Here is a 26,389-nt window from a genome sequence, read left to right on the forward strand (position 1 = left end):
CGTTGACAGCATCGTTGGCTGCCCTCCATCTGCCTGTTTGCCCCGCCTTCAATTGCTCTGTCTACTATTCTTAATTTTTGTTCCCTCATAGTTTCAGTTTACTACTTCTTACAGCAGTTTCTCAATCTTTAATCTACCTTATTGCTTTTTTTTTTTCCTTATTGCCTTTTAACTGAGCTCTCACTCTTATTGTCTCATGATTTCTGGGTTTTTAGTACAAATTTCAAACTTTGCCCTGCTGTGTTTCATCCAGCACATACAGACAATAGGTTGCTGGCAAGTCTACTAATTGGCTACCCTTGGATCTGTTACTCTCCTGAGCCAATCAACAATAGTGGAAGGAGGAAACATGGTAAAGCAAGGCCCCCCTGCCTGGCTGCAAGAGGAATGGGTGGGGCTGTTTCCCTCACAATGGGGTGTGGTCAGGGCAGGTGTGTTAACATTTCCAATATATAGAATCATGGTAACATTTTTCCATGTTGTTTAATATCCCCACATGATTATAAATAACTTCATAGTCGTCTATCATATGGAAATTCTGTAATTTATATTATGAATTCCTATTACTGGACATTTAGATTGTCTTAAGCTATTTTGATAATTCTTTTAAAATAAAATGAAATGAAGCCAGGTTTAAAAATCCCTCAAGCTGACAAAAACCATTTAAGCCACTTATGCAAAACTAAGCGGTTCATTTCATGAAGGTAAGTGAAATGTAATTTAGGTTATTTCTTGTCAATGTCTTTGATAATCATAAAACTTAAGTCATCTTCCCCAAATGGTATAAGATAATCACTTTTCACCAACCTCCTGCAGTCTGGAAACCCCCAATGTAATAACTAATCATTGTAAAGGCTAAACAACATCCTCCTTTTCACTTTAGAAGCTATCCTGTAATGCCATGCCTCTGAACTTTACACAAGTTTTGGGTTTGAAATCTCCCCGTTCTTGTTTCTCATTCAATAAATTATTCATATCAAGTAAAGTTCTCTGACTTTTCTTTCGACAATACAAACAACACTCCACTAAAAATCAAAGAAAGAGGTGCTTTGAGGGTTAGAAACAGGGCTGGCTTCATGGGTGTGACCCAGGCCATTGTGTTCAAAAGGGCCCTGTGCTTGGTTTAATGTTCTGCTACAGCTGTCTTGAAATTAGCAGTAATTTCTGAACAAGGGGCCTTGCATTTTTATTTTGTGCTGGGCTCCTCAAATTATGTAGATGGTCCTGGTTAGAGAGTATATATAACAAGGAGAAAGGGATGAAACAGTGATGAGCATTGAAGAGATGTCAAGAAATTGATCAGAACCTGATCGGTATTTCCCCTTATGCTTGTGTAGAAAGATATGATACTGATGTATTAACTGACGCATTTTTCCCCCTGTCCACCTTTGTCTCTTATCAATTTCCTTACCTCCACTGGGATGGCTTCTGGGAAGATAAGTAGGCAATTCTCTGAGTATTAAAATAGGCCTTTGGAATGATAGCAGAAACAACTGCCTTGAGATAAAAGGTGTTATGAGTTGCAAGAGCCTGGATTCTGAAGGCTTTAGAACAGAATAATGGTTTTTGAAGAAAATATTCTCAGTTCAAGACAGTTTCCCTATCCTCTCAACTATGATATCCATAAGAGAGAAGAATCAGAGCACACTCAGATACTGTTTTCTGGAGAGGGTCCTCTGCCTTGGTGCCCACTGCTGGGGCATGCCCTTGAAAAGTTTTGGGGCTCCAGTGACAAAGAAGAGCTGTGCCTCACTTCCTGAGTGGAACTTGGAGAGACAGCAAGCTTTATGGGCCTCCCCTCAGCAGCATGGTGGGGAAGCAATAGATATAGTGGAGGACTGTCTGCCCAGGGGAGCCTGAGACACCCTCACATGGTCCCCCAAACCCAGGTGGGCTGGAAGCAGCTGAATGCTTTCCTGAGAGACCAAGCGATGGGCACAAGTCCAATAGAGAGGACTTAAGAGACTCTGTGGTCAGGAGTAAACAGGATCCATATGTACCCATGACCTGAGGCCAGGTGGGAAAGAGGATATTTCAGAGGATGCCATTGAGGGCAGACAGGATCAGGGACCAGAGACCCACCCTGATGCCTTGCAATAACCTACATACCCTGAGTCAAAGTACATCAGATATCAGGGTAATAGAACATGAAAATAGAAATTAAGTCAGTTGAAGAAAAATGAAATACATTTTAAAAGCTTGCACTTGTGGCCTGAGATTCTTACCTGCTACACATACTTTTCATAGGTGCAAATATTTGAGCTTAGATAGTCCCTTGGAGCTCATCAAACACCTGGAAAAAAAACATGTGATTTAAGAATAAACACTCCTCTGTTCTTTTAAATGTTTTTACATTTCATGAATAGTTGAACCAGTGTCAACTTTGATAAACATCTCAGAAATCGACTCGTGATGTTCACCTTGTTATTCTTCAGACTTGGCATACTTTTAGCAGTGGAACCCTCTCTTCAAATGAAATATGAAGTACCTTGATATACAAACAGCTAGGTGGGGTGTTCTGATGGGAGATTAGAGTCTCTCCCTTCCTCACTGTCCCCTTTCACCCTGAGGTGGTCCTAGAGACACCCCCCTCCACACACACACACACACACACACACACACACTTGTAATCCTAGTGACTGTGTACGAGCTGGAAAACCACCACTTGTTCAGACTGTTCTAGTTTTGATGGCCTCATAAATAAGAAACAAAATAGTGACGCACTTAGCCGGCTGATCCTCAGTCTACACGTCTGTAAAGTGAGCAGGATGGACTGGCTCAAAGGCGTAACTGGCATTAGAGTCTCCAAAGTGGCTTTAAGGATGTCTGTGCCTGCTTCCCGTTCCCCTGCTGAGATAGTCTGGAGTGGGGCCCAGGGACCTGCATTGTTAAAAGCACCCCCACCTCATCCTAATATGCAGCCAACACGAGAAGGTGGAGGAAGATGACCTTTGAGGATTGCTATCAACCATAAAAGTCCATGAATAGGAATTTGGGGAGAAGAGATATTTTCTCACATTTTAACCAGATCTTTAAGTGACTGGAATAATTTGCTTGTTTACCTTAATTTGACAAACCGGTTGGAACAAACTCTGGAGGGTAGGAGAGTCTTTTGAGGACTCATAGGCAGTAGGAATAATATATTTTCAATTTCACTGGGGTTAAATCCAACAATGAAGCAGAACGAATTACATTCTCCTAAGAAAGTAAGAATGTCTTTCCAGCAAAAAAGAGTCCTTGGAATAATTATTTGTCCTTGGCTCTTTGGAAAATCATGGTTTACTGCCAGATGGGTATAGAAGAGGAATGATTTTATTCATGTGAATGTCAATATTGCCTTTAGGAGGTAGGAATGTTAAAAATAGTGTTTGAAAATTTTGGAGTCTAGTTACCATATAATGAAATCTCAGCTATAATCTTGCCCTCTCTGAGAAAAGTATTATTCTGTTTTTGTTAAATTATTTAAAAATTAACCCATAAGGAAATGAAAATCATCATTTTAATCTTGCTTCATATTTGTTTAATAATCTCAAATGATTAATTTTCTAATTAAGGAAATGGAATTGATTTTGGAAAGTTACCATGTAGTATTCATGGTTGAAGTGTTCAATATTTCATTATGACATTTAACCCAGTTTAATAAAAATTCTGCAGTTTTGTAGGAGAGCATTCCCCAAATGTGTCCTATTGCTGCTGTAAGAGATTAATAGAAGTCACACACAAAATATTTCTATATTGAAGGAAGTTTGGGAAACACCACATACCTATATATGTTTGGGTTTGCATTCAATACCCTAAATAAAGCTCTTAACAATTTCCTTTATAACAAGTGCTTTTACTTCAAGACTATTTATAGACATAGAATAAAAGGCAAAGACAGATTTTTTTAAAAAAAGTTATTCTCAGCCCCTATTTATTCTCTATTTACTCAGAGACCATAACAAGGGGGAGCCCACTTCTAACTCTTGGTTCTCCAAATGCAGAAGTTGACAGATGATATGGTTATTCTCAGCTGAGACTCCAAAGCAGATGAAGGTCTGAGTATAATGAAGTTCCTCTCAGAATTCTAAGGAGGAGTACAGGTGAAAAGACACAATTTGGGGTTGAGTTGTTGATTTTTATCCCTTCATCAGGATGAAGTGTGACATGTGATATAGTGGCTACACTGTCCAATATGGTGGTCACTAGCCACATGGAGCTATTTAAATTTAAATGTAATTAATTAAAATTCAATAAAAATTAAAACTCAGCTCCACACATGCACTAGTCACATTTCAAGTTCTCAATAGTCACAGGTGAATATTTCCATCATCGAAAAAAGTTATACTGGAAACACAGGTCTAGAATACTAGTCCCAGCCATTGAACCCTAACTCAAGATAAGAATTTTGTACTCTCCTGTTTGTCTGGGGCCTTCTCTATCCATCTACACTGATCTCCTTTGTCTTGACAACTGGTTTTTATTTTATATTTCACAAGATTTTCTCCCTAGGTACTATTTTAGTACCTACCTTAGTGTTTCAGTTATTTATTTTATTTTCATGATTCTGAGAGTTAGCCAGGCTCAGTTGGTGGCTCTTCCTCTTCACATGGTTCTTCCTCTTCACTAGAATCTCTTGCGTGACTGCAGTCAGCTGGACACTTCACATGAACCTGGAATGTCAAAGATGATTTCATCTACATGCCGGGCATCTCTGCAAGGGTGACTGGAATGGCTGGGAGCTGGCTGGTCTCTCATTCTCTCTCTTACAATTATGGTTCAACTCTTGTTTTACTCTATAAACAAAAGAGTGAAAGCAGAAGCTGCCAGACCTCTGAAGGGCAGGGCCTAGAACTTGCCCAACAATGCTTCTATCACATTCTATAGGTCATAGCAAGACACAAGGCCAATTGGAGTCAAGGGGAGGGGAAACAGTTTTCACTGCTTGATGGGAGGCACAGTTATCTTTGCAGACGATCTATTATACTATCTAACCCCCTTTTTGATCGTTACATAAGACATTCTTGAAAATAAGTATATAACAGAACTGAATAATGAATAACAACAAATAAACTTTTACTTTACAGTTTTTACATGCAGAAATATATACTCGTACATAAAATTCCCACAGCATTTAGGAGCCAGAGGTGGCGTCATCAGAACTGCTGTGGTAAGAAAGGCTGGGGGTGGGGAGGAGTGTGCAATGATTCTCCTTCAAACCCCTCTTCCACCCTTTCTCTTAGAGAATCACAGTGGCCATGACTGTACTAAAGAATCTCAGCAAGCCTGCAGAAGACAAGCAGTTTTCCCAAGGGAATTTGGACATGTCTCCCTTCATATTTACCCATCATGAGATGATCTCCCCACTTTTCTTTGAGATGCTTAAAATAAATTCTAGCTGGGCAGTTCAGTCATAAGTAAAAGAAATATGTGATGTTAAAATGCATTCATAATTTAAAGATGCAACTGAAAAACAAGATAACATGTTTTACAAATAATATTTTCCATAATTAGAACATTAGCAATTTCCAAGATGAAAATGTGTGTGTGGAGATGAAGATGTGTGTGTAGGGGTTCAGAGTACTGTAAGCTTGTGAGAATATACATTTAAACAATTTTGAATGGCATTTTAACAATATTTATCAAAATTTAAAAACCATGCCATTTAAGTCAGCATTTCTACTTATAGGAATTTATCCTCATTCCAATAAATCCTTAGTCAAATCCCTCTCTTAACACACTCCATATATTTAATGACCTTTTTGTCTTTTGAAGAAAAAGAAATATCAAATTGAGAGATAACAGTTGTTCACAAGTAAGATATATCAGGATGGGAATGCTCTTTTCTTAGTAAAACCAGCTTCACATTATTGCCACAAATTGGATGTGTAAAGATTGCAGAGTTTATGGAAAATGTCTGTTCAATAAACTGATCCAGAATGCTGTGTAATATTACTTTAACAATTAGGATGAGAGACTTGGCACGTCCCAGTGGATTTCTACCTCAAGGAAGGTAATTGAAAGAATCAAAGCTTATTTGCCCTTTGAAGATGTCATTCACCTGTAGGCAGAACCTTCCATGATCATCCTGGTAAAACACAGAGAGTGCAGACAGCTCAGATATTTGAAAGAATTCTGCTCACCAGCAGCAGAAGGAAGCCAATGTGGTAATATCTGAATATTGAATAAAGTTGCTTTGAGTAGAGAATAAAGGTGCTATATAATAACTCTTTTTAGCTGGCTTCTGGGTCTCTTGGGTCCCTTGAAATTTATGCCCCATTACTTATTAGAACCAAAATTAGAACTTGCTTAGAAGGTAATCCTTGGTTTTCAAGCACCTAATTCAATCTGACAGATACTCACATAAGTATGCAAAGATATCCATATAGGACTGATCATTGCAGTACGGTTTGCAATTAAAAAAAGGGAAGTGGGCTTCCCTGGTGGCGCAGTGGTTGAGAGTCTGCCTGCCGATGCAGGGGACACGGGTTTGTGCCCCGGTCCGGGAAGATCCCACATGCCGTGGAGCTGCTGGGCCTGTGAGCCATGGCCGCTGAGCTTGCGCGTCCGGAGCCTGTGCTCCGCAACGGGAGAGGCCACAACAGTGAGAGGCCCACGTACCGCAGAAAAAAAAAAAAAAAAAAAAAAGGGAAGCAATCCTAATAGGAACTGCTTACCTGGATGATGTACATCCATACAATGGAATGCCGATATACATAGCCATTAAAATGAAAATGTAGAGCTCTCTCTATATATTTCTGTGGAAAGATGTGCAAGATATGTTAAGTGAAAAAAGGTACAGAACAATATGCAAAATAAAATATACATTCATCTAAGTAAAAAAATGTGTGTGTATGTGTTTGAATAGACAGAAAATTTCTGAAAAGGACTATGTAAGAAATTTAACAGTGGTCATCTATAGGAAGGGCATGGGATGTAAACAGGGGAATTAACTATACCTTCTTATTATTTGATCTTAAAAAAAAACACAAGCGAGCATACTTTCATAACTTTTAAAAACGAATTAAATGGTGAAGAAATAAAATAACTGGCAAGGAAAAGGAAAAAGAAAAATTTTAAGTAACGTGTTCTAAAACAATCCCATATAATGTAGTTAAATGATCATTTTAATCTGAAGCACATGGCGGTCAATAGTTTTATGATACACAAGAAAGAATACAGGGTTTGGAGCCAGACAAATCCAGGATTAAATTCCAGGTACCCAGTACTTAGAGTAGAGCTTTGGGAAGGTCACTTTCACTTTTAGAAACTCAGTTTTCACATTCATCAAATGAATATAATCATACCTTCCTGACAAGGAAAATTATGTTGGTAAAATACATGGCATACTGCCTGTGCCACAGTATTTGCTCAGTAAGGGTTGCTGCTGTCGTTACACTATATGCAGGCTGTCTGGATCTAAGTCTCAACTTCAGTTTCTACATCTGCAAACAAGAAAAATTAGTACCCATTATATGGGCTACAGAGAGATGAGCTCAGGCAATCAGCAAATTGTATTTTTAATATCTGTACAAATTTCCTAAGAGCTACTTACCGGTGATTTCCAACTCATAAAGGAAAAAAATATTAGTTTCCATTAAATCCACTTCATAATCAGCCTACAAAAGACCATTCTAGTTGAATACCTTCCCAATGGTATTCCCTTATTTTGTTGCTCACAGCCTTGTGAGTCGATTCCTGTGCTGAAGACTACTGGCTCACATATCTGGGTACTAATGACAGTGTACATCTTAGTGAACTTATCTTAGTTCAAAATCTCCCCTTAGACCATGTTTAAGAAATATTTTTTTAAATACAATTTTTTCTTATGGGTTTTATTAGTCAGGAGCCTCTAGAGAAGCAGAGCCAATAGGATACATATGCACATATGTGAGGAAATTTGTAATAGGAATTGGCTTATGCAGTTATGGAGGCCAAGACATCCCACAATCTGCCACCTGCAAGCTGGAGAACCAGAAAAGTTGCAGGTATAATTCAGTCCAGGTCAGAAAACCTGAGAACCAGGGGAGCCCATGGCGTAACTCCCAGTCCAAAGCTGAAGGCCTGAAAACCAGAGGGCCACTGGTGTAAGTCCCAGACTCCAAAGGCCAGAGAACCAGGAGCTCTGATGTCCAAGAGCAGGATAGATGGATGTCCAAGCTCAAGAAGAGAAAGAGGGAATTCACTTATCCTCCTCCATTTTGTTCTAGTCATGCCCTCAATGGATTGGATGATGGTCATCCACAATTGGTGAGGGTAGATCTTCTGTACTCAGTCTACTGAATCGAATGCTAATCTCTTCCAGAAACACCTTCACAGACACACTCAGGGATAATGTTTTACCAGCTACATGGGCATCTCAGCCCAGTCAGGTGGACACATAAAATTAACAATCCCATGAGTTTTCTGATTTCACTCTGAAAATATTCCCAGCCATCCACAACTGCATATACTATATTATTTTTTTCCCAAAATATTTTTTGCTCACATTTAGAAAAAGAAAGAAGAATCATCTATTAGTGGTTTAAAAAAATGGAGTATTTGTCTATGTTTGACCAAGGCCTCTCACAAAATTCCAAGCCAGCTTTCCATGGGAAATGAGGCAGCTTTATTTATTTAGCATGTGATAAATCATATCTTTATCAATCATTTCTCTATAATATCTTTGTGTGTAGGAAGAGGCATTTAGTATAAAAATATTAAAGGAAATATATTGCTTAATCTTTTCAATTTACTCTGTGAGCAAATTCTATAAAATGTTGTAAAATTTAACCCATAAACCTTTTAGTCTCTATCTCTAGTAGATATCACCACATCTAACAAATTTAGCAATGATTCCTAAATATCATCCAATGTACAGCCTATGTTCAAATGTCCCTGGTGTCTTAAAATACATTTTTCAATCACATTACAAACAAGTTCTGCATATTACATTTGGCTATAAGTCTCTTAAATATATAAAGCAAAACTTAAGACCTAAAAATAGGAATATCCAAGTCTACAAGAATAGTGGGAGAATTTACATACTTTTTCACTAGGTGATAAAACAAGCAGTCAAAAATTCATCCTTGATAATGTTGGTGGGAATATAAATTGCTACAGCCATGATGGAAAATAGTTCCTCAAAGAATTAATAATAGAACTACCAAATGATCCAGCAATTCCACTCTTGAGTATATATTCAAAAGAAGTGAAATCACAAGAGATACCTGCACTTCCATGTTCATTGCAGCATTACTCACAATAGCCAAGATATGAAAACAACCTAAGTCTCCATCAATGAATGAATGGATAAAGAAGATGTATATATATACAACAGAATATTATTCATCCATGAGAAAGGAGGAAATCCTACCATTTGTGATAACCTGGATGAGTCTGGACAGCATTTTGCTAAGTGAAATAAGCCAGACAGAGGAAGACAAATAATATATGGTATCACTTTATATGTGGAATCTAAAAAAATCAAACTTACAGAAACAGAGAGTAGAATGGTGGTCGCCAGGAGCTGGGGGTGGGGGAGGAGATGTTAATCAAAGGGTACAAATGTTCAGTTATAAGATAAATTCTGAGGCTCTAATACACAGCATAGTGACTATAGTTAACAACACTGTATTATATACTTGAAATTTGCTAAGAGTGTAGATCTTCAGCATTCTCACCAAAAAAAAAAAAATTTTTTTAAGGTGAAAATATCATTAAAGGTAAAGAAGATTTGAATAAGAGGATTAACAGACTTGACATAAATGACATATGCAGAAAACTCTACCCAACTGTGAAAGAATTCACATTCTTCCAGGTGTACATGGAACAAACCTTAATTAATCCCATGCTGGGCAATAAAGCAAGCCTCTACAAATTTGACAAGACTCAAAACATACAGAATATGCTCTTTGATCATGTTGGGATTAAACTAGAAATCAATAATAAAAAGAAAATTAGAAAATAACCCCAACTGCTGGAGATCAATCACATACAGTTACATAACTTCTGAGCCAAAGGTGTCACAGTGGAAGCATCTGGAGTAAAACAAGGGAGAATACTTTAATAAACTTAGGAAGGAGATTTCTTAAACTGGGAACAAAAAGCACTAATTATAAGGGAAACATTGTAAAACTGAACTACATTAAAATGACAAATTAAATGAGTAGTTTCTTTTGGGAAGAGGGTAGAGGTAGTGACTTAGAAGGAATACAAAGGAAACTTCTTAAGGGATGGGCCTGGTAATGTTCTATTCTTGATTTGGTTAGTATTTACATGAGTATATTCACTTTGTGTAAATTCATCAAGCCACAAATTTATGACATACCCTTTCTGTACATGTATGAAAATTTACCAAAAAAGTTATTCTAAAATATAAGGTTCCTAGGCATAAAACTAACCCCCCCCAAAGCAACTCCTTTAAGGAGAAAAAACTAAAACTAAATAAAAGGTGTAAAGACAAATTAGAGATTTACACTATATTAAAAGATTGGAAGATCCAATAATGTGGAGATGTCAAAGATATTGATAGGATATTCTCCATTTAAAACTTTATATGAAGAAACCATGACCTAAAATGGACCCAAACACTATTTTTTGTTTTTGTTTTTGTTTTTGTTTTGTTTTTGCGGTACGCGGGCCTCTCACTGGTGTAGCCTCTCCCGTTGCGGAACACAGGCTCCGGACGCGCAGGCTCAGCGGCCGTGGCTCACGGGCCCAGCCGCTCCGCGGCATAGTGGGATCCTCCCAGACCGGGGCGCGAACCCGTGTCCCCTGCACCGGCAGGCGGACTCTCAACCACTGCGCCACCAGGGAAGCCCTAACAGGATTTTATTGACATGAAGCATACAGAGGCAGGCGTGTGCCGTGCTGTTAGAGGTCGGGATGATGGTTGCCCTCGTGGAGGAGGGCACAGGTGCTTGCTAGGAACACCAAGGAGTATTCTGAGGCAGGGAACTGCTGTCTCTTGATCTGGATGCTGCTCACACGAATGCTTCCAGTTGTGAAAATTCATTAGGGCTTTCCCTTACGATATGAAAAACTAGTATAGGTATATTCGTCTCCAATAAAAAGTTTAAAGTACGCTAACAACTCATTTTTAGCGAGACGTTAGACTAGAAGGTAGAGACTGAAGAACACTACTAATTTTCACCTTATAATACTACTGTTCCAAAGAAGTTATCTTTTCATCTCATCTTATGGTCTTAGCAGAACCTAGGACCTGCTGTGGGAGGCTGAGACAGGGGAGGTGGTGGGAATCCTTCTTCCCAATCAGATTTATTTCTATAGCCTATATGTTATTCGCAAGTTCAGTTCTCGCTTGCCCATAGTCCTAAGTGCCCTCTTTTTCCTCTCTGCTTCTAAAAACAAATATAACTTTTGCCTAAAATAGTAGGAGAAAATTGCTTATGTATTCTAGGTCCTAGGAAACAGGCCCTATTTTGACAGAGCATCAGTTCCACAATTCATTTTTCACATAATTACATGATTCAGACTCATTACCTACCAATACTCATATTTTAACTGTATCTTTTTCTGTATATTTTATTCCAGAGTAACGAGTTTTCTACCTCCTCTACAACCATTTAGCTTAGGGTGGATGTCGCAAAGGTTTCTCTTCACATTATAAACTACTGAGAAAGGAAAGGGCTTTGAAGCTTTGTGAATAATATGCACTGAGAACCTTCTAGCATAGTGGTCATTCACTGCTCATTCAACAATTAGTTTTTGAGGGCCCTTAGGGGAGCAGGCAATGATCTGGGCACTGGAGATACAATGGAATAATGGTCAAGCATGCAGGTTCTGAATTTAGGTAGCCTGGGTTCAAATTTCAGCTATATAATTTACTACCTATGTAAAAACGATCTATTAATTCTACTATTTTTATGACTCAGTTTACTCATGTATGAAATAGGGATACTAGTAATCTCTCTCTCTTGGCCTTATTAGGAAAGTTAAATGGCATATTATGTGAAAATCACTTAGCACCGTCCTTGGCATGTGATAAGCACTCTGTACATCAGCTATAATTACCAGAGATCACACCTAATGATTTCTGCCAAATCACTTGTTGACAAACGACAAACTTCACCAGCACCACGCCTGCCTGCCATGTCCTCTCTGCGAGCCACCCCATCCACACTAGCAGGGAAATGACAAACACATTAACTGAACTAGCAGCTAGGACTGTGGCACTGGAAAATCCTTAGTCCATTCCAGCTCCTGCCTTTTACAAATGATGGCACTGAAGCCCAGAGATGTTGCCCCTCTTGCATTGAATCTCACACAGCTAATTAGGGAGTGAAGTTGGTATTAGACCTTGGGTCTCCACATTCCTAGTCCAGGCACTGGGGCGGAGAAATCTGTAAACTGGAAGATTAGCCCATTCTCTCAACTGGCTCACGTTTGACCTCACCAAAGGGAGCAAGTAAGTCACACTCCTCCTAGTGGGGGAGGGGAAACCGCGCTGTAAAATTGTCTATTTTTAGCCTCTGTATACGGCCTGCTCTCTGCAGACTCACTCTGGCTAACAGACTGCTGTGGGATTTAAGGCATGGTGTTGCGTGGTGGTTGCCATGCCAACGAAATTTAACAGAAATAGAGTTTTCTAGTAGATTATTCTGGTGGAGGCTTGAAAGCCAGATTACACCTCTGACTCTGAGGCTTAAATGATGCAGCTGATTAGTACTGGTAGGTGGTAGGTACACAATTACACTGGTTGAAAAACAGAAAACATGAATGCAATTAGTTGCATTAGGGAGATGAAGATGTAGCAGCAGATGCTACTTAATCCTTACAGTCAGTCTGGAGCAGGTTCATTCATAACCTCTGGATTTTCATAATTACCTGACACTCGGTGTGTGAAATGATTTGTCTGATTCCAAAGGACTGCCTCTGATCTTCAGGCCACTTATGGGCTCTGCAACGCAGGGGACTCTGCACACACATGAGTGTTGCAGACATGGAGAAGGTATAGGAACTGAGCTGGGTTCCCTTCTCAGGAGCGTATTCACATCTGAGAAGGTTCCTGTTCGGTTCTTCTAAGGTCAATTTTTGGTTAATGTAATCACCATATTTAATATATTGTAAAATACATTTCAATTCTAGAACTAGGATTTGAATCAAGCCTAACTCCAGAGTTTGGACTCTTAATTACATTGATGTGATGATTCATTTGCAAAACAAAACAAACCAAAAAACAAACAAACAAAATAAGACAATTACTGAGATATTTACAGTTAAAATAAAATCAAGGTTGAAATGAGTAAGTTCTGAGAAGAGAGACACCCTATGGAGTCAAGAAGATTCATTAGAGTAAGTGTCCGCAGATGAACAAAACCTCTCCTTTTGACAAGAAAACCCAATGGTAACTTTTATTCTGGTTTCGTATTTCAACAGTTAGACTAGGAATATTCCAAGAGGTTTAAAAAAAAAAAAAAGCTGAGTCATCAGTGTCCTTTAGAAGGAAAGAAACCTCCCTTTAGGGTGATAAATCTTCACTTTTGCTGGGGGGGAGGGTGCCCCTCAGAGATGGGGGTGCGAATGCTGCGGGTCTCGTTTCTCTATTCACAACCCTGTACTTTTCTAGATTTAGTCCTGCCAGTTAACTTAGCAGGAGGACACTTGCCAGGAAGGTTAGGGTAGACTCTCTAGGTTAGTTATTTGGGGATGTTAGGATGAAGAGGTCCTAACATATACACCCGGATCTTCCTGCTGGCAGATTTTCAAAGAAGATGCCCAGCCGTGCTTCATCCTGATGCACACTCTCCCGCTCCCCAATAACTGTGAAGTGCGAAAAAACCCTGCCAGGGCCTGCGGAAAGCGCAGCGCTTCCGAGGCTGGCACGCTTTCCTCCTTCCTCTCCAGGGGAGCGATCCCAGCACCGCTCCCGGTGATGTCAGTGGAATCCTGAGCCGGATCCCGCTCCACGGCTGGGGGAGGGCGGACGGTGCTCTCGGCAGCTGAGCAGAGCAGGGGTGTCCCCTGCGAGACCACGGCAGTCCGGGACCCCCAGGGCATAAGCTCTCTCAGCGCGCGGGACCCCGGCGACCGCGCACGCCGCCCCCGCTGGCCCGCGCCACGCTCCGCCCTGGACGCCGCTCGTCCCGGAGCGGGGGTGCGCGGGGGGTGGGAGCGGACCAGCTCAGCCTGATTTACGGCTCTGCTGAAAACCGCTTCGCACCCGCAGCAGTAGAAGCGAGGCGGCGGCAGCGGCAGCAGCAGCTGCAGGGGCAGCAACAAGTCGGGTAAGTGGGCATCTGCGCCCGCGGCCCGGCCCAGGGGGCGCGGCAGAGGGGGCCGTCCGGGCTAGGCAGTAGGTCCCGTCCCCGTACCACGGCGGGGAGTTGGGCTTCTCGGCCCCCGCCTGCGGGAACTCGTGTGCGCATGTATCCACTCTGGCACCGACGGGCTGGCACGCTGCGGGGCAGGGGCGGGGAGAGCCGGGACCCCCGAGGCACAGTCATTTCCAGCTTGCCCTGTCGTAGGCAGAGGAAATTCGGGCTTGTCCGCCCACCCTGTGAACTGGAGCTTCCTCTGGGCCATTGAAACCTTGCGTACTCCCGGAGTGCGTGATTACCCATTTCCCCATGCAGGGATTCCACCCCTTCCCCTTGCTCCCTAGAATCCCGAGTTCCCCTTCTTCACCTCTGGCCTGAGTTTCCGGCCAGGGTTGGCATCCTGTCTCCAGAAAACCCGTGGTCCAACAGCCTGGTGTAGCACAGGAAGAGGGTCCCCTCTTTGGGGGCCAGAGGCTTATTAACCTGGAAGCTTTGCCTAGCTGTGTGGGGACCGTTGGTGTCTCTACTTCTGAAGAGGCTGAGGGGCCTAGGAACAACGCTTCTCAGTCTAGACCTCTGTTTGGGGCCCAGCGCTTGTTACATTTAAGAAGAAACCCTTCCTGGAGGGAATAGATAGCCGCTGCTTGTGGAATCGGGTTGCTAGCAGTCATCTGTTGCTAGGGCTAAGATAATAAATGTCTGCAAGGAAATAAGAACTTCCCGTTATTAAAAGAGTTATGCTGATACCCACCTGGTTCAAACTTTTGCCATCCTAGAGGTTTTCGTGTTAAAACAGACAGGACAAATCCAACCAGGACACTGTTTTAATAAAATCTTGTCTGTGGCCCCACTTAACGTTCAATAGTATTTGACATATTGGGTATCCAGATTTCAGTAAATCTGGAGTATTGGGGGGGCATCATTATTACGATAACACTTTGATTTAAATCATCATGGCAATAATTTAAAAAAAATTAAAGGCAAAAATCTCAGGTTGAAAATTTTTCAGCTGATTGTGTGCTTAATGCCACTGCACCTAGTTTGAGTGATAACCTTTCCTTGACTTGAGGAAAGACTGCTGAGCTTGCTGTCTTAGGACCTGTTTTGGCAATTCATGTGAGTTTTTCTCATTTTTTTTTGTATTCATGCTTATCAGTGTCATCAGTAAAATAGGACACTTTTTTGCAGTTACTGTACTAAGTTCAGGAGGGCAGGAAACTTGAATTCCACGTCGGAATCTGACACTGTCCATTTGACCTTGGATTAATTACTTTACCTCCTTGCTCCAGTCTTCTCATCTGTGGAAAGGGAATGTTACCCACCTTTTTTATCCTAAGCAGGGTTTGGCAGACTTTGTCTATAAAGGCCAAGTAGTAAGTAGTTTTGACTTAGCCTGCTGTAGAGCCTCTGTCTCAACTACTCACCTCTATCGTTTAGTGCAAAAGCAGCAGTAGACAATATGCAAATGAGTGGAATGTGGCTGGATTTGGCCCATGGATTGTAGGTTTTTAATTTTAGTAATAAGATATTAAATGCAAAAGTCATTTGGAATTTAAAAGCCTCTGTCCTCATGGAGATGATCAGCAACAATCGTTTCAGTAGCATTTTTTAAACAGACGTGCCAATTACCTGTTTTATTCTCCCCTGCCCAGGACTTTGAGAGTAATGCAACAGAAGGCTTTTGAGGAAAGCAGATACCCCTGGCAGGAGTCCTTTGAGAATGTCGCTGTGTGCCTGCCATTCCGCTGCCCGAGGTGTGGGGACCATACCAGATTTAGAAGCCTGTCCTCATTGAGGGCCCATCTGGAATTCAGTCACAGCTACCAGGAGAGAACCCTCTTGACAAAATGCAGCCTCTTTCCGTCCCTCAAAGACACAGACCTAGTCAGTTCCTCAGAACCCCTGAAACAGGGAAAATTGCAGAGCTGTGGCAACATAGTGAAGCAGAAACCGAGCTATGTTAACTTGTGTAGCATTTCGCATGAACACGGCAAGGACAGGAAGCCATTCGAGGTGGTGGCAGAGAGGCCTGTGTCCTATGTGCAGACCTACACTACGGTAGACCTACGTGCAGACTCGCTGGATGGCCTGAGGTCCAGTCCTGGCCTCCCCACCTCAGACACCAAAGCAGCTTTCGAGGCACATGTCAGAGAAAAATTCAATCGGATGGTCGAGGCTGTGGACAGGACCATTGAGAAGAGAATCGATAAACTCACCAAAGAGCTGGCCCAGAAAACGGCTGAACTGTTGGAAGTTCGGGCAGCTTTTGTGCAGCTGACTCAGAAAAAGCAGGAAGTGCAGAGACGAGAGCGGGCCCTGAACAGACAGGTGGATGTGGCCGTGGAGATGATCGCAGCGCTGAGGCAACGCCTGACGGAATCTGAAGAGGAGCTTCTCAGGAAAGAAGAGTAAGTGGTGTTGAAACAGGATGCTAACCCCGTTGCTTTAGGCCCTTCCCACCCCCTCACAAGTTACACTCGAATGTTAAGGAAGGTTTGGTTTTAATCACTTGCAGGTACCTTGGCTACATCTCCCATTGATATAGTTGAATGTAGGAGGCATAAGGCTTTTAACACTATTTACCCTCTCCACTGTGGTCTCCAGCTCAGCAACATGAAAGTCGAAATATCGAATTCCTTCTCACTTTGGAAACTGTAAACCACTACAAATAATTTTTTTAGAGAGAGGAGTAGTGCAGTCTGTTCATGGGACCCTTTCCTGGCCGTGGTCGTGGGTGGGGTGGGGAGGGGGGGGTGGGAGGGAGCTGAGAGGGAAGGCAGAAAGGGAGTACTAGGGGACCCTTTCCGTCTCACTGACGGTCTCCAGGCAATAAAATCAAGAACATGAGAGGCTGTCTTGTTCAAGTATACTCTAAATATAAATAATTTTGGCTTCTTTGCCATTTTGGATTACCTGTCTATATTAATTACATGTCAATAGCAGAGAATCTGTTAATTATAATTTTTATTTTGAAGAAGCAGACATTAGGATACCCAGAGGAAGCTTCTGAGATTTCCATACTCTTCTGATTTAAGTTTGAGAATTTTCTTTTTGTAAAATACTAGACTAAGTCATGCCTGCTTGCAAAGAGTTCACACGGGTTTTTACAAGTTATAGGTGATCAGAGAAGCTATTACTTTAAAAATTATCACACTTGGAAAAGCATTTCCTTATCAATGAGTATGGATTCAACCCAAACTAGAAAAGTATATGTAACAATGCAGTGTTATTTCCCAAATGCTTAATGTTGGATTTAATTTTAAATGGGGGCTCAGAATTCACAGAACCAAAGGACGTAAAAATTGATTGACTGAAACAGCCTAAAAGGCAGGTTTTCAAATAAGTTGAGTTCTATTATACAGATTGTCTTAATTTCATGCTTTCTTTGCCCTGTGGCACTCTTCTATTTTGTGTTCTCTCTTAAAATGTAGTAAATTAAAGCTTCTCTACTTGGTAAGAGGCTGAGAAACTCTATATATTAAAGAGATCATCACTTGCTATTACTAAATGCTTACTGCCTACCTAGAGGGAAAGCCTGCTCTGCTCAACTAGATGATTTTAAAATCATGTAGTGAGGACGGATTTGAATCAGCCATTGATTTACTGATACCCTGCTCCTAGGGAGATGATCTCCATTGAAAAATGTTTCTCTTTTGGTTCTTGATGTTCCCTGGTGGGAAGCTAGTGCCTTGACCTGCTGTAGCACCCAGGGTGACTAACACTGCACCACTGAAAAAATGGCACATGGGGTTGCTCTATGTGCAGAGAAAAGCCTAGAATTAAATTAGTGATATTTCTGTGTGATTGATGAGCACTGAATTTAAAAGGCAACCAAATTAATTGTGTGCATTTACTTGTTTGTCATGTTTTATTTATTAAGTACACAGGTAATAACGGACATGGGATTTGGGGTGGTGGCTGCCTGGAGTATGGGAGAACAATGTGACGGTAGGGAGGAGCATATGGTTAGATGTAGGTTATTGTCAAGGATCTACCTTTTATTTTGGGTGGTGTGTTCAAGGGTGCTTTATTATTATTATTATTTTTTTTTTTTGTGGTACGCGGGCCTCTCACTGTTGTGGCCTCTCCCGTTGCGGAGCACAAGCTCCGGATGCGCAGGGCCAGCGGCCATGGCTCACGGGCCCAGCCGCTCCGCGGCGTGTGCGATCTTCCCAGACCGGGGCACGAACCCGTGTCCCCTGCATCGGCAGGCGGACTCTCAACCACTGCACCACGAGGGAAGCCCAAAGGGTGCTTTATTATTAAAAATAACTGGTTAACTAACTTTAGTAAAAGTGGGCCATGCATGAATCCATAGTGATAATATGTTATATATGGTTAATCCAGTGCTGTTACCTGAGGACCAGTTAAAAAATTAAATATACTTGTAAAAAAAAAAATTTAATGGGGTAAAATTGTATGTGTTAAAAGTCCTCCCTCCTCACCAAACATCCCCCACCCCATCCTCTGGAGACAGCCACTGTTTAGTTCAGTGACTGTCCTTCTAGACCTTTCCTGTGTCCATACAATCATACATACTTTTTATGCACATACAGAGTTACTGTGTTTTCCCAAGTGGAATCATGACACATACTATTCTAATCAGTTTGTTATTGATGAATACATGGTTTTGTTCCATTTTTCCTGATGTTAAAAATAATGTCTCAGTTAACGTCCTTGTACATATATCTTCATTCATGTTTTTAGGTGTATACCTGAGGGTACATTATGAGTTGATTTTTAGTATGACATTTTTGAACTACCAGGGGAAAAAAAGCAATGACATTTAAAAAAACACCTTAAATGAAAATTCAGTGAAACCGCCTTAAACTTTTAAACATAAAATAAACAAAGTCTTCATTTTGTTAAGCCTTCATTTGGCCTGTGCCATTAATTTCTGTATTCAAGCCTCAAATAATCACTCTTTCTGTACATAAAATAGAACTGAAAGAGTCTTCTTTCCAGGAAGGACAGTGGAGCTCTTGGTCTGAGAGAGCAACTGTGGCCAACAGCCTCAGTGGCTACAGTGTCTAAATCCCCCACCCCAAAATGGGGAGCAGAGCAAGCCAGCTGCCCATCTGTCACACTACTGAAACCAGGGTGATTTGACTACATCTGCCTGGCTGGGCCACGCTCCTTCCTTCCACCACTCCCTCACAGTGCTAAGGCTTCCACCAAAGAGATGACCTTTCATATACGGAAGACCTGCTTGGCCAGCGAACATACCAGGAGTTGTGCTCTCCTGTTAAACCCCTCCAAACGAGCTCTCAAGGCCCATTTGTGAGAAGAAGTAGGTTGTTACAGTCCCATTTGAAATTGACTTAAACTCTGGGGACCCTTTAAGACACAGATAGTAGCTTTGGTTTAAAAAAAAGCAAACACCTAGTATTTGACATTCACATGAGGCTCTCTTGCTTATGGATTTTCCCCATAACTTTAAAATTCTTTCATACTGAAAAAAAAAAAAAAAGACTTGAGGGCTGATTCTGCCTTGAGGCCATCTATAGGCTGAATCAACTCGGATTACAGAAGTCATACATATGCTCTGTAACAGAGGAGACTGTTTGAACTGGCAGTGTTTTGTACTTTTGTCCTGAGTCTCATTGTACCTCCACAGAGAGGTGTCTATGTTTCTGGAGTGCAAATCCAAGAAAGAAACTGCTCATTGTCTTCACAAAGTTTGTGCAACTTTAAAAGTCCTATGGAAACAGGTACTTGTATTTACTTGTTCAGGAGTATTCAGAGCTTGTAGGGTAGCACTGCCCATGATCAGGTAAATCAGTCCCAGCCAACCTTGCAGTAAGGTGTCCCTTAACAAGAAAGGACAGATTGTAGCTGATTCCTGGCTGAGTTGGTGACCTGGGCTTTGGAGAACATCAGTGTAATAGCAGTAATCCTAAATTTACTTGCACACTCATCTGTTGGTAAGGTTGGAAGGCCCCGACTGAGCACCTGTGATGTGCCCAGCACTGTGCTAGGTGTGTTTGGGGGACATGAAATTCTTGGTCTTTTTCCCTAAGGAACTTACACGCTACATAGGAAGAATAAAACATACCCATGTTCAAACTCAGGGTAGTTTGAAAAAGTGCTTACATACAAGCCACAGTTTCAAGTTGATGAACATTAGAGAACACATTTTCCCATGTGGTGAGGCCAAACTGAAGGAGTGAGGAGGAAAGGCGGGATTTGCATTGGTAGCTGGAGGACAGTGACATTGAAGGATATCAGAGAGGTGACTGTTGTAAACGAACCCTGAGGAGACTGTGTAATTTTAGTTCTGGAAGGTACCCACCTTCATTTTACAGATTTGGAAAATAAAGCCCAGAACAGTAGAATGACAAGGACAAAAGTTTAGTAGCAAAGCTGAAACAGGAACCCAAGTTCCCTATCTCTCTGCTGAGTGCTTTTTCCATTAATTAACTGTGCTTCAGCCAGACTTTTGAAAATACGCTATTTGCCCAGAGTATCAAGACTTAGGTAATACCAAATCTGGCCCATTTTGGAATGGCTTGCTTCTCTGCTGTGTTGAGAGGGCTGCCATGGTGACATCATTTATTTTTCTGATGAGATTAAAGAAAATGTCAGGTGGCATCAAAGGTGTTGGGAAATGGGGAAATGGTGGCATCATCAGTATAGTTGATATTAAGCTTCTGGAACACCAACCCGGGACTTGTAACTTCCAACAACGGCTTTTAACTTGATCCTCTGGATGTCTGTTCCCCGTCAGGGTAGAGTACGTGCCACTACCAGCCTTTGATGGCAGTGAGGGACCTCTTTGTAATTCCATCTCTAATTTCCATCCTGCTCCCTTGCAAGCTATGACAGATAGAATCTCTCCCTTCTTCCTTCATCATTTGACTTGTTCCCAGCCTGGTGTCAGCCAGAAGACAAATCTTTACTGAGTGCTTGCTGAGTGCCAGGTACTATTCTAGGTTCTGGTCATACAGTGATAACCAAATGAGTCCAGTTCCTGCTTTCATGACAGGAGTAGACAAGCAGATAAATTAGACATTAAACATCATTAGGGGTATGTTAAAAGAGACATCGAGGGGTGGCTTGAACCAGGAATGTCCATTTAGGTTTCTATCCAAAGCTGGCTGTAGAATGCTGTCCTTTGAAGGACAAGTTTGACTTGGTAACTTGCTTTGCACAGCTAAACCCTCTTGCCACTTAATTACGTCTTTCCCGGTTTTGATCAGCTAAAGCAGTGCGTGGACAGCGTGGTCTCCAGACTGATCCATAGCTAGGAAGCAGGCCGAGAAAAATAATGTCAGATGTAGAGTTCAGTGGGACAGGGAGGTGTCTGTTTGCTCCACATTTTACTGCATTTATGTAAATGGGGCCTCTCTATCCAGGCTGTGTTCCATGCAGACTTACGAACCAATGTAGGAAAAACTGGATGTCAAATATTCCCTCTTAGAGATGGCATCTGGTAAAATTTGGAGACCCCCCCAAAAAAAAATTTCTATTTGTCTCTCTCATGTCTGTCCCTCCCTCCCCAAACTACCCTTTCTGTCTGGACTGAGGGGCTTAGAATGTGGTTTTGATCTATTTGTAAGAATAATTTGACTTTCTCCTTAGAGTTATTTTTTAAGTTCTTAATTAGAACCATATATTACACTTTTTGGTGTGTTCCAGGAAGTGAAAAAAGAGAGATGAGGCAAAGGGCTGACAAGAGTAGAAATGTGACATGGCTCCTGATGTGGGGCAAGTGTCGATTCCACCCTGTGGGCCCCGCCAGGGATACAGGAGCTGACCCCGAGCTCTGAGTGTGTAGCCTGGCTTCCAGTGCTCGGAGGTGGTTGGCTCCAGCTTTATGATTTGCCTCGTGGCTGACATTACAGTCGGTCTGAGGTGTTCTGTGATCAGTAGCTAGGCTATTTTTAGCCAGGGGTATTTTTACTGTTTCATATACTTCTGAAGAGGTTCATAAATCAGTAATGCAAAATGAAATTTAAATAACTTGGTAGAACTTTGCCCTTGGGATAAGAAGCTGTTAAAGGTGTTGTTTAAGAACAGGAGAGAGAGGGCTTCCCTAGTGGCGCAGTGGTTGAGAATCTGCCTGCCAATGCAGGGGACATGGGTTTGAGCCCTGGTCTGGGAAGATCCCATATGCCGTGGAGCAACTAGGCCCGTGAGCCACAACTACTGAGCCTGCGCGTCTGGAGCTTGTGCTCTGCAACAAGAGAGGCCGCGATAGTGAGAGGCCCGTGCACCGCGATGAAGAGTGGCCCCCGCTTGCCACAACTAGAGAAAGCCCTCGCACTGAAATGAAGACCCAACACAGCAAAAATAAATAAATAAATTACTAAGACTCCTACCCCCAACATCTTAAAAAAAAAAAAAAAAGTGCTGGATGTTTAAAAACAAAAAAGAACAGGAGAGAGGCATCAATTTTAGATCCCACCTTCATTTCTGCAGCAGGTACCTGTGTTGTAGGTTACTTACTGGTTTTATGCCCCAATACTTGTCTGGAAAAAGAGACAAGGAAACCTAAGTATCTTTTAGTCAGTGAAAGATTTTTGTCTAGAGATGTAGTTAGACATCTCATGCATTCAACAGAAATTTGTGGAGTCTCTGTTGTGTGCTGGGCTCAACATTAGGTGCTGTGGGAATCACAGTGTAGGAGCAGGCCAGGGCCCTGAACTCACTGATTTTGTGATTGACGGCGTCAGTGGCACGACGAGTCCCTGCAGTGTGTGCTGTGATAGGCTGCATGGTCTGCGGGAGAATACAGCAGGTCACCCAGCCCACATTTAGGCGAGTGGAGCCCTCAGGTTAGAGGGATCATTAGAGTGGGGGCTTGGGAAGGGACCCTGGGGGAGGGAACAGCATCTGCAGAAGAAAGCACCTGGCTTGTAGGCTGAGTGGAGTTCACTGATGCTGGAGCAGAAAGGAGGTGATGTGCAGTGATGAGACCCAAGGGGATTGTAAGGCTAAAGGATGTCCATGAAAGGTGGAAACGTAGGGAGATAGACATGATAAATGGTTTGTGGATAGTAGATTACAGTGAGTGATATGATCAGTGTGTCCTCCCTCATTAACAATGCATAGTTTGGAACTTCCCTGGTGTAGTGGTCCAGTGGGTAGGACTCCGTGCTCCCAATGCAGGGGGCCCGGGTTCCATCCCTGGTCGGGGAACTAGATCCTACATGCGGCAACTGGGAGTCTGCATGCCACAACTAAGAAGTCCACATGACGCAACTAAAGATCCCACATGCTGCAACGAAGATCCAGCATGCCGCAAATAAAACCCTTCGCAGCCAAAATAAATAAATAAGTAAATATTTAAAACAAACAAACAAAAGCAATGCATAGTTCAATGCCAATGTAAAATCGCAATGAACACCACAGTGCATTAACGTGCATTTCCCTCTATCTCTACACCTGCTTCTAGAGTGTGTTGTTCACATGATAGTATATCTTCGATTTTTTTTGAAATTAACCTATCTTTAACCCACCTCAGAAGAAGGAATTGAAGGGGTTCAATCTGTAAAAAATAAAATATTATCTATGTTTTAGACCTTTATAACCATCCTGTAAATAAATGAGTGCATGAGTGAACAAATATTTTTTTCTCAATAAAACTTTGATTGTACTGAAGGGGCTTTTTCACTCAGTGCTTCCTTCTACTGTGTTTGTTTCTGAATGCCTGTGAATCTCAGGATACTGAAAGATTTCTAGGTCTGCAAATCATTCAGCATGATAACGAACTTCAGGCCAGTTTCTTATACTATAGTGGTATTCTGGTATCTTTTCCTTTAGTATCAGATATTGCTTTAAATAAGCATATTTTCCACTGAAGCTTAAAACCTGGATTTCAGTCATTTTTAACCTTTAAAAAAAAAAAAAAGAAGTCAAAGATAGGGCTGGAAGCAGCCTAGAATCAGTTAATTTCCCCAGAGCTGGTCTGCACCCACACCTGGACTGAATTTCACGTTTGCCCTTATCTTCTCATCTGGCCTTCCAGCTTTACACTGTATTCTGAGTTAGGGTTGAGAACTTAAAATAAAACCACACAGGTCTTTTACTCTGCTGTCTGATAGCATGTGTTATTCTTTTTCTTAGTCACATTCAGCCCAGCTTTGTAATTTTGTACTTATTTCAGTATTTGTTTCTTTTAAGGTCTGCTTCCCCCACTATGTGAGGGGTCTGTGCAAGACAGCCAGATCCAGCCTGCCACCTGTTTTTGTGGAGCCCCGTGCTAAGAATAGTTTTTATATTTCTAAATGCTTGAAAAAAATTCAAAAGAGAAATAATAATTCATAATATATGAAAATTATATGAAATTCAAATTTCAGTGTCCATAAATTAAGTTTTATTGTTACACAGCCTCTGTGGCTCTTTTGTGCTAGGCAGACTTGAGTAGTTGCAACAGAGACCGCATGGACTGCAGAGCCTAAAATATTTACTCTCTGGCCCTTTACAGAAAAAGTTGGCTGACCCCTGGTTAGACAGTAAGCTTCATGAGGACAGCCACCGGTTCATGAATGCCCTCGCACTAAGCCCAGTACCTTGTAGCATTCAGTAGATGTTTGTTGAGTTCCTGAATAATGGAGTAAATAAATGTATGGATTGTGGCTGCATCGTACTAGAGTTCTAGCCCACGTCGTCCACCCTTACCAGAGTTCTGAGGTTTAGGATCACCCTGTACATGGCATGGCAGCAGTTCTCAAACTTCTTGGCCTTGCTTCCCCTTACACCCTTAAAAAAATCTGAGGACCACAAGAAGTTTTCTCTGTGTGGGTTTTATCTGTCAATATTTACTGTATTAAAAATTAAAATTTAGAAAGTAAAAACACTAATGCATATAAAAATAATGATATTAAATCCATTACTTGTTAACATATTTTTGTGAAAAAGAACAATTTTCCCAAAAACAATTTAGTGAAAAGAGTGCTATTGTTTTCAAAGTTTTGCGAATACTTTTAATGCCTGGCTTATTTAATAGGAGGCAGCTGAAACTTAGTTCTGCCTTTAATGTGTTGCAAATTTGTTGTTTTGGTTGAAGTAGATGAAGGAAATCCAGTCTCACACAGATATGTGGTAGGAAAATGGAGAGGTATGTTAACAGCCTTTTGAGAGAATAGTGGATATTCTGCTTTGATATTATGCCAGAGCTTGACAGTTGGTAGCTTCTCAAAGGTTAACTGCAATGTGGAATCTGAAACCACATCAGTGAAGGAACATTTCCTTCTCCCTTCCATTGAAATCCATTGGTCTGTCTTGCACTTTGAATGGATATTTTACTGTTTGGAGTATAATGATTAAAGAAAGTACAAATGCAAAGTAGTTAAATCTCTGTCTTTTTCATTCAGGAAATTCACAAGATTCCTTGGGAAAATAAGACGTGTTTCTGGATATTGTTAATCCAGACTGAACAGGATGTGAGAGGGGGATTTGAAGTTGTGTACATGTGCTATTCCACAATTAATTACTAGTTTCTGTTCCTGTTTTTACCTAATACAGATACCCAAACAGAATCTCAGTATGAACATCTCCAGCCCTTGTCTCGTGTAACTTCTCTTTTAAAATTAAATCATCACTGTTTTAAATGTCTTTTTTTTTTTTTTTCTTAGTTGATGTGAAACATCCATAAGCTGAAATTAGGTTAGCATTGGTGCCAGGTTGTTTGGAAGAAAGGGTATTAACTTCTTAGCTTTAGGGGACAAGATAATTGAATGAGGGAGGTTAGAAAAAGATGCTTCATTTTTACAACATAACACTCCACAATCAACTAGTGGCATTAATGTTTTAAAAATTTTTATATGGAACCGGTAATAAAACATCACATGATTTAAAAATGTAGCCACAATCATAAGCTGTATTGCATTCAGATTTGTTTTCCTGCTTTTGAGATGTTAATTCTGTGGGATTAAGCTGTCAAATATTGCTGTCTTATATTCTAAACAGTAACAGCCTGAGAGCTCAAGAATAGTAAATATGCACAGAGAAAAAAAAAGACTGGAAAAAATACACCAGAATGTTCACAGTAGTTACCTCTGGGTGGTAGGATTATGGGTCATTTTTTGTTTCTTCCCTGTCCTTTTTAAACATTGACTACAACAAATATTTATTGAATATTATGTGTCAGGTATTGTACTGAGTGATGGGCTTACAGCAAAGAACAAAAAGCTGATTCAGTCCCT

General features: G+C 41.3%; 1 protein-coding gene and 1 pseudogene across 1 annotated transcript in view; one reads left to right on the forward strand and one right to left on the reverse strand.

Annotated features, from left to right (window-relative positions):
* Nucleotides 1–5,532: 5,532 nt before the first annotated feature.
* LOC149747229 (uncharacterized) lies at nucleotides 5,533–14,551 on the reverse strand (annotated as a pseudogene).
* The window catches only part of ZNF365 (zinc finger protein 365), a 28,480-nt gene continuing 15,786 nt past the window's right edge, over nucleotides 13,696–26,389 (forward strand). Inside the window, exons 1-2 of the mRNA XM_022560632.3 lie at nucleotides 13,696–14,207; nucleotides 15,893–16,648. Coding sequence (XP_022416340.1) covers nucleotides 15,906–16,648 — 743 coding nt within the window. The 5' untranslated portion in view covers nucleotides 13,696–14,207; nucleotides 15,893–15,905. The remainder of the gene's footprint in view (nucleotides 14,208–15,892; nucleotides 16,649–26,389) is intronic.

The sequence above is a fragment of the Delphinapterus leucas genome, chromosome 16, assembly GCF_059928025.1.
Source record: "Delphinapterus leucas isolate spDelLeu-1000000601 "Yukka" chromosome 16, BTC_Dleu_Yukka2, whole genome shotgun sequence".
Lineage (NCBI taxonomy): Eukaryota > Metazoa > Chordata > Mammalia > Artiodactyla > Monodontidae > Delphinapterus > Delphinapterus leucas.